General features: G+C 38.6%; 1 protein-coding gene across 4 annotated transcripts in view; it reads left to right on the top strand.

Annotated features, from left to right (window-relative positions):
* SANBR (SANT and BTB domain regulator of CSR) overlaps nt 1–6,671 on the top strand; it is a gene marked incomplete at both ends in the record, with an annotated part of 69,569 nt that extends 62,898 nt beyond the window's left edge. For 3 of the 4 annotated variants that reach the window (XM_079721469.1, XM_079721471.1, XM_079721468.1), the window contains 2 exons: nt 655–746; nt 1,632–1,668. In XM_079721469.1, the coding sequence (XP_079577595.1) occupies nt 655–746; nt 1,632–1,668 (129 nt within the window). Of the gene's footprint in view, nt 1–654; nt 747–1,631; nt 1,669–6,614 lie in introns of those variants that run through there. The other variant, XM_079721470.1, reaches the window with a different exon arrangement.
* Between the last annotated feature and the right edge of the window lie 7,062 nt (nt 6,672–13,733).

Raw genomic sequence — 13,733 nt, 5'->3', positions numbered from 1 at the left:
GCAGGGGACACAGGTTCGTGTCCCGGTCCGGGAAGATCCCACATGCCGCGGAGCGGCTAGGCCCGTGAGCTATGGTCCCTGGACCTGCGCGTCCGGAGCCTGTGCTCCACAACGGGAGAGGCCACAACAGTGAGAGGCCCGCGTACCGCAAAAAAAAAAAAAAGAATGAGCTGTTGATACATGCTGCAACATAGATGAATATCCTACACATTATGCTAAGCAAAAGGAGCCAGATTCAGAAGGCTACAGACTGTATGATTCTATTTATATAATGTTTTGGTAAATGCAAAAGTATAGGGACATAAACAAGTCAGTGGTTGCCAGGAATTGGTAGTGTCAAATCGTTGGACTTAAAAGGGGCACAAGGGGATTTTCTTGGGGTGTTTGAACTGCTTTATGTCTCCATTATGAGTGGTTACACAACTGTATGCATTTTCAAAACTCAGAACAGTGCACTAAAATGGATGAATTTTACTTATATAAAATAAGAAAAACAAATTGTAGCTCAGAGCCTGAATTTAAAAAATCAAAATAAATAAAAAATAAATAAAAATAAAATTACTTCTAAGTTAAAAAGTAATGCCATTTCAATAAAGCAGAGCTTCTATTGGTTCCTTAAAGATAATAACTTGATTTTTCTCCTTTACTGTGCAGTTTGCAGGAGGTATTTATTCTAGGATCGAAGCACAAATCAAGGCCTCAGTGCCAGTCAATGCACGGCAAAGCAGCTCAGAGAAAAACACAAGGTGAATCAGCATAAATGAATTCAGAATGCCACTAGCTTTGAAGTGATTTTTTTTTTTTTTGAAAAATCATATGAACACTAGAAGCACATAATTTGCGTTTGGTTTTATTTTGTTTCGGGGATTTGATCATCAAGACATTAATTAGAACCAGATTTTAACTTAAAAGTTAAGACTTTAAGAGGTCATGATCACAAAATTTAATGAAAGTATACTTTTTAAAAAGTTTTCTGTTTATTGAGCCAGCTCCGTTCTGAGCCAACTGCTGATAAAAATGTAAGCTATAGTGTGAATTAGCAGAATTTTTATACTATTTATAGATAATATATTACTACTTTATATAAATCATCGAAACCTTTCTTGTTTCTTGTTCTATCTCTCTTAATAAAATCTTATTTGTATGTTCTGTGTCATTTTACAGCACAGATTTTCTTTGAAAGATTAACAGTTACTGAGATTTGATTATTAATACTACAGATCCAAATGCCTATCTGCAATTCTGAAATCCAGAAAGCTCAGAAAGCCAAAAGCTTTTTTCATACATTTGTGGCAACTCAAGCCTGACCTGAGCTACTGTGGTACTATTTATAGTTTTTATTTATCCCACTTAACGTAAATGCTCATTTGTTTCACTGAAGAAGTATTAATGTGTTTGGTTGTGGGGCACTGCTCCAGATTCATAATATACGATATATGTACATATTATTTCCCCCAAATTAAAAAATATTTGAATTCCAAAATACATCTCCAAGAATTTTTGAAAATGGATTATGGAGCTACATGAAGTTTCATTAAACTTTGACACTGTCAAGCAAACATGACCTAAAGCAGTGGCAACTTACTGTTTTAGAAGCACCTCTGACCTTATTTTCTGTTTAAAAAATCTAGGTCTAAAAGTCGTTTTGGTCAAGGTCGGCCTGCATAAAGCACCTTAAAATATAAGAAGACAGAAGACTCACCGCTGGACATCTGAAATTGCTCATCACTTCTTGAAGGTCTTCAGAACGATGACTTCTAAATGTTTTAAGTTATTTATTAATTATTCTTGCAAGCCACATAAATCGTAGTGCTAAGAGATACATATAGTTAGGTCTTATGAAATCTAATTGTAAATATGAAACTTCTTAAACCTAATTTTCCTTTGGTGTGATGCTAGGCTATGTAGAAAATTAGTATTTACAAATTTGCATAGTTAAGGCTCCTAGTATTTGTTATCCTTTATTTATTTGAAAGAGAAGAGGTCTAAACTCTCAAGTAGCTAAGAGTTTTTTAAGACCTTAAAAATTAGGGGAACACAGCTGGTAGTGGTATGGTACATGTGCACTAATTATAGTATGTCTTTTGGGCTGTAAATCTTGGGATAGCACTGAGAACTGCAATTTGTGTGATGAAATTTCCAGTGATGCTAATTTTAAGTTTGCATGACTATTAAGGAGTTACAGATCTCAAGACTGCATTAAATAAATTTTCAAGATGAAGTAGTTCCTGGATTGGGCAGAAGCCTTAATTTTTTTTCAGCATTATTCCATAGAAAGCACAATGTTAATCCAACTTTTTTTTTTTTTTAGTTGTGTTTTTTTTAGTTTTTAGTGCTTATTATTGGTCATCTGAGCTGGAATTACTGATTATTACCTCTTTCTTCTGTGAAGCTAGTGCCATTCTGAATTTGTTAAAATAACCATTGATAATTTTAAGGCTAGTAAATCATTTCAGTTGTATGAGACACCCACTGTACAGTTCTCAGGGCACTAAAACTCAACCATATTTCTATAGCCATTCGAATAGCCCCTTAAAACAGTTATAATTAGTTATTACTTTAGAGATGTCTAGAAGGAAAGATTCCCAAATACATTTGATGGATGAAAAATTGCATATATTTAAGAAAAATCAAAATCAAATTCTATTCTATAGATCATGTTTTAATTTTCTAACCAAGCAGAAAGAGTGCTCAGGGAAAATTTGTTCCAAACCATAAGCATATAAAAATTATGCGTTTGGAAATTACTTATATGTAGGTCTCTGAAAAACTTTAAGATGCACTGTTTCTATTTTTAGTCTTCCTTTGCCTTATAATTGAAATTTCTTCAGATTAGAGAACAGACTTTAATAGTGTATGACAGAACAGCAATTTCTATTGAAATGTCCAAGTGTTACACTCAGTTTAGACGTACAGAAATCATTATTTTTAATGAGTGTTTTAGTTGGTAAATGAAGCTAGATTTTATTTGATGTTATATGTATGGCTTCGCCAAGATTTTTGAACTTCTGTTTGGAAATTTTGTTGCAGTCGATATATTTTTCAATTGTTTGATATTTTTGAAACAGATTATAAAATTTTTATTTTCAAAAGAAAATGTTTTATACTACATGTTCTGTACACCCTGTTAAATACCAGCATCTTGTTTAGTTTACTCTGATCAAAAGGGTTTAAGTTTGTACATGTTCTACAGTGCTGTGACGGTCACAATTAAGAGAGGAAAATATGCTCATTTGATTTTTAACTGATGGTAACAAGGCAAATTACTTCTCCCCTGGGGGGGACTGTACCGCTGAATTTTTACAAACAGAATTTATCAGAATTTGATTTTCTTCAGAATGTGCTTTTAATTTTGTGGACGTCTGTAATTCATAGAACAGGTACCACAAACATTTTAATCAAGCTCGTAATAGCATTTGTTTTGCCAAATACTTTGAGGTTTTATCTTCCCATTAATTCTGAATTCACATTTATTTAATTGAAATAAACATTAATGACAAAAGTTGTTTGCAAAGTCCCCTGATCTGAATCATTCCATCTTCTCAAAAATGGTCGGATGGGCTCTAGATCACAGGTTTTCATGGAAGAGGTGAACTTTGTAAATTTTAAAGTTGTTTTAAATGAGATTATCCTGGTAAAGATTCAGCAAAACATTTAAGGGTAAAATACTACAGAAAAGATAATTTGGTAACAGTGCTGATTCCATACTGTTGGATCATTTTGTTATTGTCCTTCTTCAGAACACTCAGCCAGGTATTGTGAGATATGCTAAGTGCTTTGGAAGCAGAGGCTGAAGCCCTGTCATGCTAATCTGCCAAAGGCAAATCTTAGTATAAAAACAAACAAACAAACAAAAGCGCTTTTATCTCCAGTACCTCGAATTAATTCTTCAACCCTCAACTATTCCTTAAAGAACTATTATGAACCTCACCTTTTCACACGGCTCAGTTACAAGGCACTGGGGATACCTAGCCAGTCCAATTCTTTTTTTAAATTTATTTATTTATTTATTTATTTTTGTCTGTGTTGGGTCTTCGTTGCTGCGCGCGGGCTTTCTCTATTTGTGGCAAGCGGGGGTTACTCTTCGTTGCGGTGCAGTGGCTTCTCTTTGTTGCGGAGCACGAGCTCTAGGCACGCAGGCTCAGTAGTTGTGGCTCACGGGCTCAGTAGTTGTGACGTGTGGGCTCTAGTGCGCAGGCTCGGTGTTTGTGGCACACAGGCTTAGTTGCTCCGCAGCATGTGGGATCTTCCCTGACCAGGGCTTGAACCTGTGTCCCCTGCATTGGCAGGTGAATTCTTAACCACTGCGCCACCAGGGAAGTCCCTAGCCAGTCCAATTCTAATTGGCTAACTCTCTCATTTAAAGGTGATCTATTGGGGAGGATGATACGGGGATAATATTATTTCCACTTTTATAGGACTGTTGGGGGGAGGTAAATGATTTAGAGATCTAAAACAATTAGCACAGTATTTTCTGGCTAATCCTAAGGCCTCCGGAAATGTTAACTATTATTATTGTTGCACTGTGGGATCTTATTTCCCTGACCAGGGATTAAACCTGGGCCCTTCGCAGTGAGAGTGTGGAGTCCTAACCACTGGATCACCAGGGAATTCCCTGTTATTTTAATATTTGGGAAGTGCCCTTAAAAGTCTTTAAGATGGGGCTTCCCTGGTGGCGCAGTGGTTGAGAGTCCGCCTGCCGATGCGGGGGACACGGGTTCGTGCCCCGGTCTGGGGGGATCCCACGTGCCGCGGAGCGGCTGGGCCCGTGAGCCATGGCCATTGAGCCTGCGCGTCCGGAGCCTGTGCTCCGCAACGGGAGAGGCCACAACAGTGAGAGGCCCATGTAACGCAAAAAAAAAAAAAAAAAAAAAAAAAAAAGTCTTTAAGATGGGAGATTGATATCCCTCTTCCTATAACTTGAGTTGCTAAGACTGATGTGTGTTTGTTTAATGCAGGAAAGAGAAGAGGCACATAATAGTTCAGTGGTTGCTGTGGCATCATTTGTTACTTTGTTATACTAAACCTCTTGCCTCATTCAAGCAGTGTAAACAGGATTTGTAGGAAGAGGTAGGAAAACTGTTTCCTGCTATGTGGTGGTGAGTGACCTGTGCTGTCTTCAAAGAGGTTTACTGAAGGAGAGAGTGAGGCTGCAGCATGGTTTTATAGCAGCTCTCCTTCCAGGATTATCTTTCCTTGAGAAAACGTAGCTAGTTTCGCTTTTACTACTTGTCTATGACAAGAGTAGTTCTTATCAAACTGTAGAAGAGTGGTTGCTAAATTAGTAGCTGCTGAGAATGCTGCTAGCTCTCTTAAGTGCCTTATCTCCTTCAGTCTCACAGTAAACCCCCAAATCGGGTATTATCCCCATTTTATAGGTGGAGAAGAAAGTTCAGGGAGCTAAAGTAATCCGCACACTGGGATTGAAGTCTAGGCCTATCAACACATTCCAACACCTTGAAACAATTTTACCACTCCAAGTGCCTACTTGAGATTTGTATTTGGAATATCAGTAGGTGTCTCCAACTTAACATAATAAAAGCAGGACTTGTAAAAGTCTCCATAATAAAAGCAGGACATCGGCAAGTCTGATATAAGAACAAAGGGTTCACACTTTCTGATTTCAACTCTTACTACAAAGGTGCAGTAATCAAGGCAGTGTAGTACTAGCATATGGATAGACATACAGATCAATGAAACAGAATTGAGAGTCCAGAAATAAGCCCATCTATTTATGGCCAACTGATTTTCAACAATAGTGCCAAGACCATTCAATGGGGAAAGAATAGTCTTTTCTACAAATGGTGCTGGGAAAATGATAGCTTCATGCAAAGGAGTGAAGTTAGACCCCATCTCACACTATATACAAAAAATTGATTCAAAATGGATCTAAGACCTAATTGTAAAAGCAGACTAAAACTCTTAGAGGAAAACACAGGGGTAAATCTTTACAACCTTGGATTTAACAATGGATACTTAGATAAGACACTAAAAGCACAAGCAACAAAAGGAAAACTAGATAAATTGGACTTTACCAAGATTAAAAACATTTGTGTTTCAATACACAATCAAGAAAGTGAAAAGACAGCCTATAGAATGGGAGAAAATATTTACAAATCACATATCTGATAAGGAACTTATATCCAGAATTTATGAAGAACTCTTACAACTCAAAATTTTAAAAAGACAACCCAGTTTTTTAAATGCTAAAGGTTTTGAATAGACATTTCTCCAAAGAAGATGGCCATTTGGCCAAAACCACTTGAAAAGATGCTCAACATCATTAGCCATGAGGGAAATGCAAATGAAAACCACAAGTTACCACTTCATACCCAGTAGAATAGCTATCACCAAAAAGCCACCTAATAATGTTGCCAGGAATGTGGCAAAATTGGAATCCTCATGAACTCCTGGTGAGAATGTAAAATGGAGCAGCTATTTTGCACTTTGCAAAGCAGTCTGGAAGTTCCTCAAAAGAAATTAAACATAGAGTTACCATTTATCTACCAATTTACCCTAACAGGTATATCATTTTCTACTTAGTCTCTTCTTATGTTTACCTATATGCACATATCCATGCACAGAACAGTATTATCTGCTTTTTTTTTTTCCAGATGGAGAAACTGAGTCCCAGACATAGCAACTTGTCTAAGAGAAACAGAAAAGAATGACCTGAGCAGTGTGCCCTTGATGACGGTATTGCTATGTTAAACAAGTTAACACATGCATGTAAAGCAGTTAGAACAGTGCCTGACATATGTAAGTGCTCAAAAAATGTAAAATATTATTAGACCATTATTATTTAGAAATAACTATGTTGTGCTCATTCCCACTTTTGGCCTTGCCTCATGCTGTTCTCCCATCTAGATTGCTCTTTTGCTTTGCTACCTATTGAAGTTTTTCCCTTGCTCCAGGTCCCTGCTCAAATCTCACCTTCTCCATGAATCTGCTGACCTCTCTCTTCTCTGAATCGTGTTGCATTCACAACGTTTCCACAGTTTAGCAGTCAGATGTTCTCACTGCTTTTGTTGTTGTTATTGACCTTGACTCCCCAACCAACTCTTATGCTGTATTAGTAAAATTATATACGAAACAAACAACAGTGTTCACATTTGTTAATTTTGAGTGATAGGTTGTTTTAGACTATGCTTGTCTGTAGTTAATATATTTTCCCAAATTAAAGAAAAAAATTGAGGACTTTGCTGATGGTCCAGTGGTTAAGACTTCGCCTTCCAATGCAGGGGGTGGGGTTCGATCTCTGGTCAGGGAGCTAAGATCCCACATGCCTCACGGGCAAAAACCAAAACATAAAACAGAAGCAATATTGTAACAAATTCATGAAAGACTTTAAAAATGGTCCACATCAAAAAATCTTAAAAAAAAAAAAATTTGAGCCAACCAGAAGCTATTGACCATTGAAATTATGAGACTCTCAGAGACTTCCCTAGCGGTCTAGTGGTTTAAGACTCCACGTTTCCACTGCAGCGGGCATGGGTTTGATCCCTGGTCGGGGAACTAAGATCCCACATGCCGGTGAGAATTTCAAAAAAAATTAAGAAAAAGTGAAACTTCAGCAAGGAACGTAGGCAACTGTCAGAATTATTTTACATCAGGAACAAATACTTGAGGGAGGATTTCTAAAGTGCATTATTCATTTCTAATGTTAAGTAGTCATATACTCAGGGAAGAAACATGACTTTTTCCCAGTACGTAATGTGCAATAGCTGAATATTTGTTAAATGACATCTAGCTTTGTCCAACAAATCAGTGTAAGTCTCTCTGACAGTGGTTCTGGAGTGGGCCTAGGTTAGCATTTTTTTAAAGGTCACCAGGTGACTCTATTTCAGACACGTTGAGAACCATACTGCTGTGTGACATGATATCTTTAAATGACTAATACTGTAAACCTCAGTCAGAGTTGTGTTCAGGAGCATAAAAAGAAATCAGGAAAGTATAGATTCTGACATCAGAGTACTGCCACAAGGCAGCGCTAAAAGCTCAAGGAAACCATAGTTTAAATTAAATCACATTAAGCTTCATGCTTGCTTAGTCTTCCTTACCAACTGTGCATACGCATATTGTTTGTAGAAGGAAACAGAATATTGGGGAGAGAGCTGATAAGGGGAATTTTAGCTAATAAGGAATCCTAGAAGGCAAATGAGAAAAAGGTAGAAAAGCAGAAAAACAAAACGAGAAACACCACTTAAAAGATCAAGCTTAAATATGACGCCCTTCTTCAATGCTGGAATTGTCTGTTCTCATAGCCATGCTTTTGTATGTTTATTCTAAAGGTTTTATATGCATTTAGAAGTCTCTAATAGTTCTGAAAAATTGAGAGGAAAAATGTTTAAAAAATCAAAATAAGTGATGGGAAATGAATTAATGCAAATTCTTAAATATAGAATAATGAAATGTTTCTCCTTTTAATAAATATTTTAACTTAGCAAAACTATGTCTTCTAAATGAGTAAGTTGAGGTCCAAAATATCTAGCCTGCGAAACTCCGCACTGTCCTCGCTGCAGTTATCTGAAGACTTGCCACCCTGTTCCTCCTAGCCAGCTGGGCAGAGACACAAAGACACAGAGAAGCATTAGACAGGTTTACACCAATATGTTAATAGAGGTCATTTCAGGGATGGAGCAGGTGAGGCAGAATTATAGATGCTCTTTCTTTTCATTGTTGTTTGCCTATGTTTTCTTTTTAATTATTATTAAATATTTCAACTAGATGGAAAAGTACAGAGGATAATACAACAAACATTCAGGTACCTACCACCCGGCATTTTAACATAATAATATGATATATATATGTTTTTTTTTAAGAAATGAAGCATTTCAAATACCCTCACCCCATATAGATAACACTGCTTCTAGCTCTTCCTTTCCCAGAAGTAAACACTTCCCTGGAATTTGATGTTTATTATGCCCATGCATGTTGTTATACTTTTACTACATATACTATGTATCCATAACATAATATACTATTTAAACTTTATATAGTGAACTCATCTCCTTATATGATTTTTTATACTCTAAATTATGGTTTTGAGATTTATACATTTTAAGACAGATAGCTTCTGTTTATCTATTTTAGCTATAGTCATCTATTCTATGAATCTACAGAAATGTATACATCTATTTCCTGTCAGTGGGCATTGAGTTTATTTTCAGTTTTTTTCTTAAAATAATGCTGCAATAAAAACTTTCCAACATTGTCCTTGTGCATATATGAGTTGCACAAATTGACTAAAAGTTTCCAAACTTTTCTCCAGAGTTGCTGTACCAGCTTGGCCTCCTGCTAGCAGTATGTGAGAGTCCCTGTTGTTCAGCTTCCTCACCAACAATGAAGGTTGTATCATCAGGATGACTAAATTAAGCCACAATAACCAAGAACCACCAGTGACTTAATTCAAAGGTTTGTTTCTTGCTGCAAGTGCAGTGCAGGTAAACAGTGAAGGGCCGTTCGTCGCAGTCACTCAGGGACCTGGGCTGAGAGGATCCATCCTGACACATGCTTCTGAGAGGCAGGGAGAAAGAACTAAAGGGCTCGCACTCTGGCTGTGAAAGTTTCTGCACAGAAGTGACGGACGTCACTTCTGCTCACATTTAATTGGCCAAAACAAGACGTGATCACCTCAGAGCGTCCCCATTCCTACCTTTAGGGTTCTGAATGTTTGTGAATGGTTACCAAGGTACTGATAGACTTTAATTTTTATTAGTCTAATGAGTATGAAATGGTGACTTGTTATTTTTATTTATATGCTGCTGATTATTACTGAGGTTGAGCATATATTCAGATGTTTATTGCCCAAGTGTGTTTAGTCCTTTGAAAATTGCCTGTTGATACCCTTTGCCCATTTTTCTATTGAGTTTTAAAAATCTGATTTTGTAGGCTATGTTTATAATCTGGCTACTAATCCTTTATTGATTCTATGCACTATAAATATCTTCTTCCAGACTATGGCATTGCTTTCCACTTTGTTTAAGGTGCCTTTGTTTGTAGAATTTAATTTTAATGTCATATTTGACAGTTTTTTCCCCTATGGTTAGTACTTTCTGAGTCTCATTTAAGAAATCCTTTCTTATTCAAATATTTACACCAATATTTACTTTCAAAAGTTTTAAAGTTTTGGGATTTCCCAGTTGGTGCAGTGGTTAAGAATCCGCCTGCCAATGCAGGGGACACAGGTTCAAGCCCTGGTCCGGGAAGATCCCACATGCCGCGGAGCAAGTATGCCCATGCGCCACAACTACTGAGCCTGCGCTCTAGAGCCTGCAAGCCACAACTCTTGAGCCCATGTGCTGCAACTGCTGAAGCCCACGCACCTAGAGCCCATGCTCTGCAACAAGAGAAGCCACTGCAATGAGAAGCCCGTGCACCGCAATGAAGAGTAGCCACCACTGGCCGCAACTAGAGAAAGCCCGTGCGCAGCAACGAAGACCCAACACAGCCAAAAATAAATTAAAATTTTTTTTTAAGTTTTGCCTTTTCATACTTATAACTTTAATCTATCTGGTATTGACTTTGTGTGTGATACAAAGTGGGGATCTGATTCTTTTTTCTTTTTTTCTTTTTTTGTTTGTTTGGTTTTTTTGGGTTTTTTTTTTTTTGCATTACACAGGCCTCTCACTGTTGTGGCCTCTCCCGTGCGGAGCACAGTCTCCGGACGCGCAGGCTCAGTGGCCATGGCTCGCAGGCTCAGTGGCCATGGCTCACGGGCCCAGCCGCTCCGCGGCATGTGGGATCCTCCCAGACCGGGGCACGAACCCATGTCCCCTGCATCGGCAGGCGGACTCTCAACCACTGCGCCACCAGGGAAGCCCTCTTTTTTCTTTTTTTAATATTTATTTATTTTATTTATTTGGTTGCGCCGGGTCTTAGTTGTGGCTCACAGGCTCCTTAGTTGTGGCTCACAGGCTCCTTTGTTGTGGCACGTGGGCTCCTTAGTTGCAGCAGGCAGTTTCCTTTAGTTGTGGCTCATGGGCTTCTTAGTTGTGGCATGCATGTGGGATCCAGTTCCCCAACCAGGGATTGAAACCTAGTTGATCCATTGGGAGCACAGAGTCTTCTTAACCACTGCACCACCAGTGAAGTCCCAGGATCTGATTCTTATTTTTTTCCATTTAAATATAAAATGATTTCAGCTTCATTCATACTTTCTTCCCTGACTTATAATGCTGCCTGTCATGTAGTATCATGTTTCCATTTATGTGTAAGCTTTTCTGGGATCCTTAGTTTGTTCCATTGGTCTTTGTCTAATCCTGTGCTAGAACTACACCGTCTTAATTACTACAGCTTTCTTTTTTTAACTTTTTTTTTTTAATTTCTTTTTGGCTGCATTTGTTGCTGCACACAGGCTTTCTCTAGTTGCAGCGAGCCGGGGCTACTCTTCATTGTGGTGCACATGCTTCTCATTGCGGTGGCTTCTTTTGTTGTGGTGCACAGGCTCAGTAGTTGTGGCGCACGGGCTTAGTTGCTCCACGGCATGTGGGATCTTCCTGGACTAGGGATCGAACCCGTGTCCCCTGCATTGGCAGGTGGATTGTTAACCACTGTGCCATCGGGGAAGTCCCTACTATGGCTTTCTAAAGGCTTTTATACCTGATTAAGTCCAACTACCTTGTTCTATTTTTTCTTTTCTTTGTTTTTAAAATAAATTTATTTATTTATTTATTTGTTTGGTTTTGGCTCCATTGGGTCTTCGTTGCTGGGCGCGGGCTTTCTCTAGTTGCGGTGAGCGGGGGCTACTCTTCATTGCGGTGCACAGGCTTTTCATTGCAGTGGCTTCTCTTGTTGTGGAGCACGGGCTCTAGGCATGCGGGCTTCAGTAGTTGTGGCATGTGGACTCAGTAGTTGTGGCTCGCAAGCTCTAGAGCGCAGGCTCAGTAGTTATGGTGCACGGACTTAGTTGTTCCGCGGCATGTGGGATCTTCCCGGACAAGGGCTCGAACCCGTGTCCCCTGCATTGGCAGGGGAATTCTTAACCACTGCGCCACCAGGGAAGTCCCTTATTTTTTAAAAATAGTTTACCTGGTTTAAAAATTAAAGACTATAAAAAGATTGCATGTCAGGAAACGGAAACCATGCTAGGTGTTGCAATAGATGGGTGTTAATATTAGAAATTGGTTAGGGACTTCACTGGTTGTCCAGTGGTTAGGACTCCACACTTCCACTGCAGGGGGCACGGGTTTGATCCCTGGTCTGGGAAGTAAGATCCCGCAAGCCGCTCAGCCAAAAAAGAAAGAAATTGATTATATAGGCAATGGAGGATTTAAAAAATGAAAAGAGGACATTGAGGTAGTAGAGTAATTGTAGGTATAGCCACCACCCTTAAGGCTGAGGAAACAAAGTGAAGAAATTTCCTATTTATCATTTGTACTTTTACTTGGTAAATGGTGTCTTTTGGTCATTCAGAGTTTTTATGTTTAGCTACTCAAATTTACCAATCTAGTCTTTCATGACTTTAGATTTTGAGTCACATGTAGAAAGGTCTTTCACATTCAAAGGCTATAAAGAAATTCTCCATTCTTTTCTTCTAGAACTTGTGTGATTTTATTTTTCCCATTTAAGTATTTGATTCATTTGAAAGTTTTAATGGTATAATATGTGAACTATGGATGCAACTTTATTTTTCTTTCAGATGGCTACCCAGTTTCCAAGGTGTCAATAAGCACACATATTGGATAGAATTCTTTCCTCCACTAGTTTGAGATGCTGAATTTATTACACACTAAATTATGGTTTAAGGTAATTCTAACTGCAAATCCCAAAATGGCTCAAACACAATAGAAGTTTACCTTTCATTTGAATAAAATCCAAATAGGTGGGGCTTCCCTGCCAATGCAGGGGACATGGGTTCGAGCCCTGGTCTGGGAAGATCCCACATGCTGCAGAGCAGCTAAGCTGGTGAGCCACAATTACTGAAGCCTGCAAGCCTAGAGCCCGTGCTCCGCAACAAGAGAAGCCACCGCAGTGAGAAGCCCGTGTACTGCAACAAAGAGTACTACCCCTGCTCGCCGCAACTAGAGAAAGCCCACGCACAGCAACAAAGACCCAATGCAGCCCAAAATAAATAAATAATTTATTTTGTTAAAAACATATATATTCACTATTTTACTTAGCAATATATCCATATTAGTTCAACAACAAACACCTTTATTTATTTTTGCAAAAAGAAACAGAAATCAACCAAAAAATAACAAAAACTGGTTATCTATGGGCAGCAGGAATGAGGTAGAGGGGTTAGGGTTGGAGAAGCTAGGCTTTACCTAGTTTTTAAAGCTAGGCTTTACCTAACTCTTGACCTAGTTTTTATTTTTTTTTAACTTTATTTTAAAATCATTATATTGTAGGAAAAAATGGAGCACAAGAGGATGTTCTTGTCCCAGGTCTCCCAGGTCTTGAGTGAGTCCCTGGGACCAGCCACCAAGTGAGGGTCCTTCACTTCATGCAGAAAAGAATTCAAGAGCAGGCCATAGTAAAGTGAAAGCAGGTTTATTTAGAGAGAGAACACACTTCACAGAGTTTGGACCATCTCAGAAGGTGAGAGCGGCCTCAAGGTGTGTGGATGATTAGTTTTTATGGACTGGGTAATTTCACAGGTTAACAAGTGGCAGGAATTTCTAACTATCTTGGAGAAGGAGTGGGGATTTCCAGGAATTGGGGCACCACCCACTTTTTGGCCTTTTATGGTTGGCCTCAGAACTGTCATGGCACCTGTGGGTGTGTCCTTT

Source organism: Hyperoodon ampullatus, assembly GCF_949752795.1.
Source record: "Hyperoodon ampullatus genome assembly, chromosome: 15".
Lineage (NCBI taxonomy): Eukaryota > Metazoa > Chordata > Mammalia > Artiodactyla > Ziphiidae > Hyperoodon > Hyperoodon ampullatus.
Note: the sequence above shows the minus strand (reverse complement) of the source record. Positions and strands in the feature narration are given on the sequence as shown.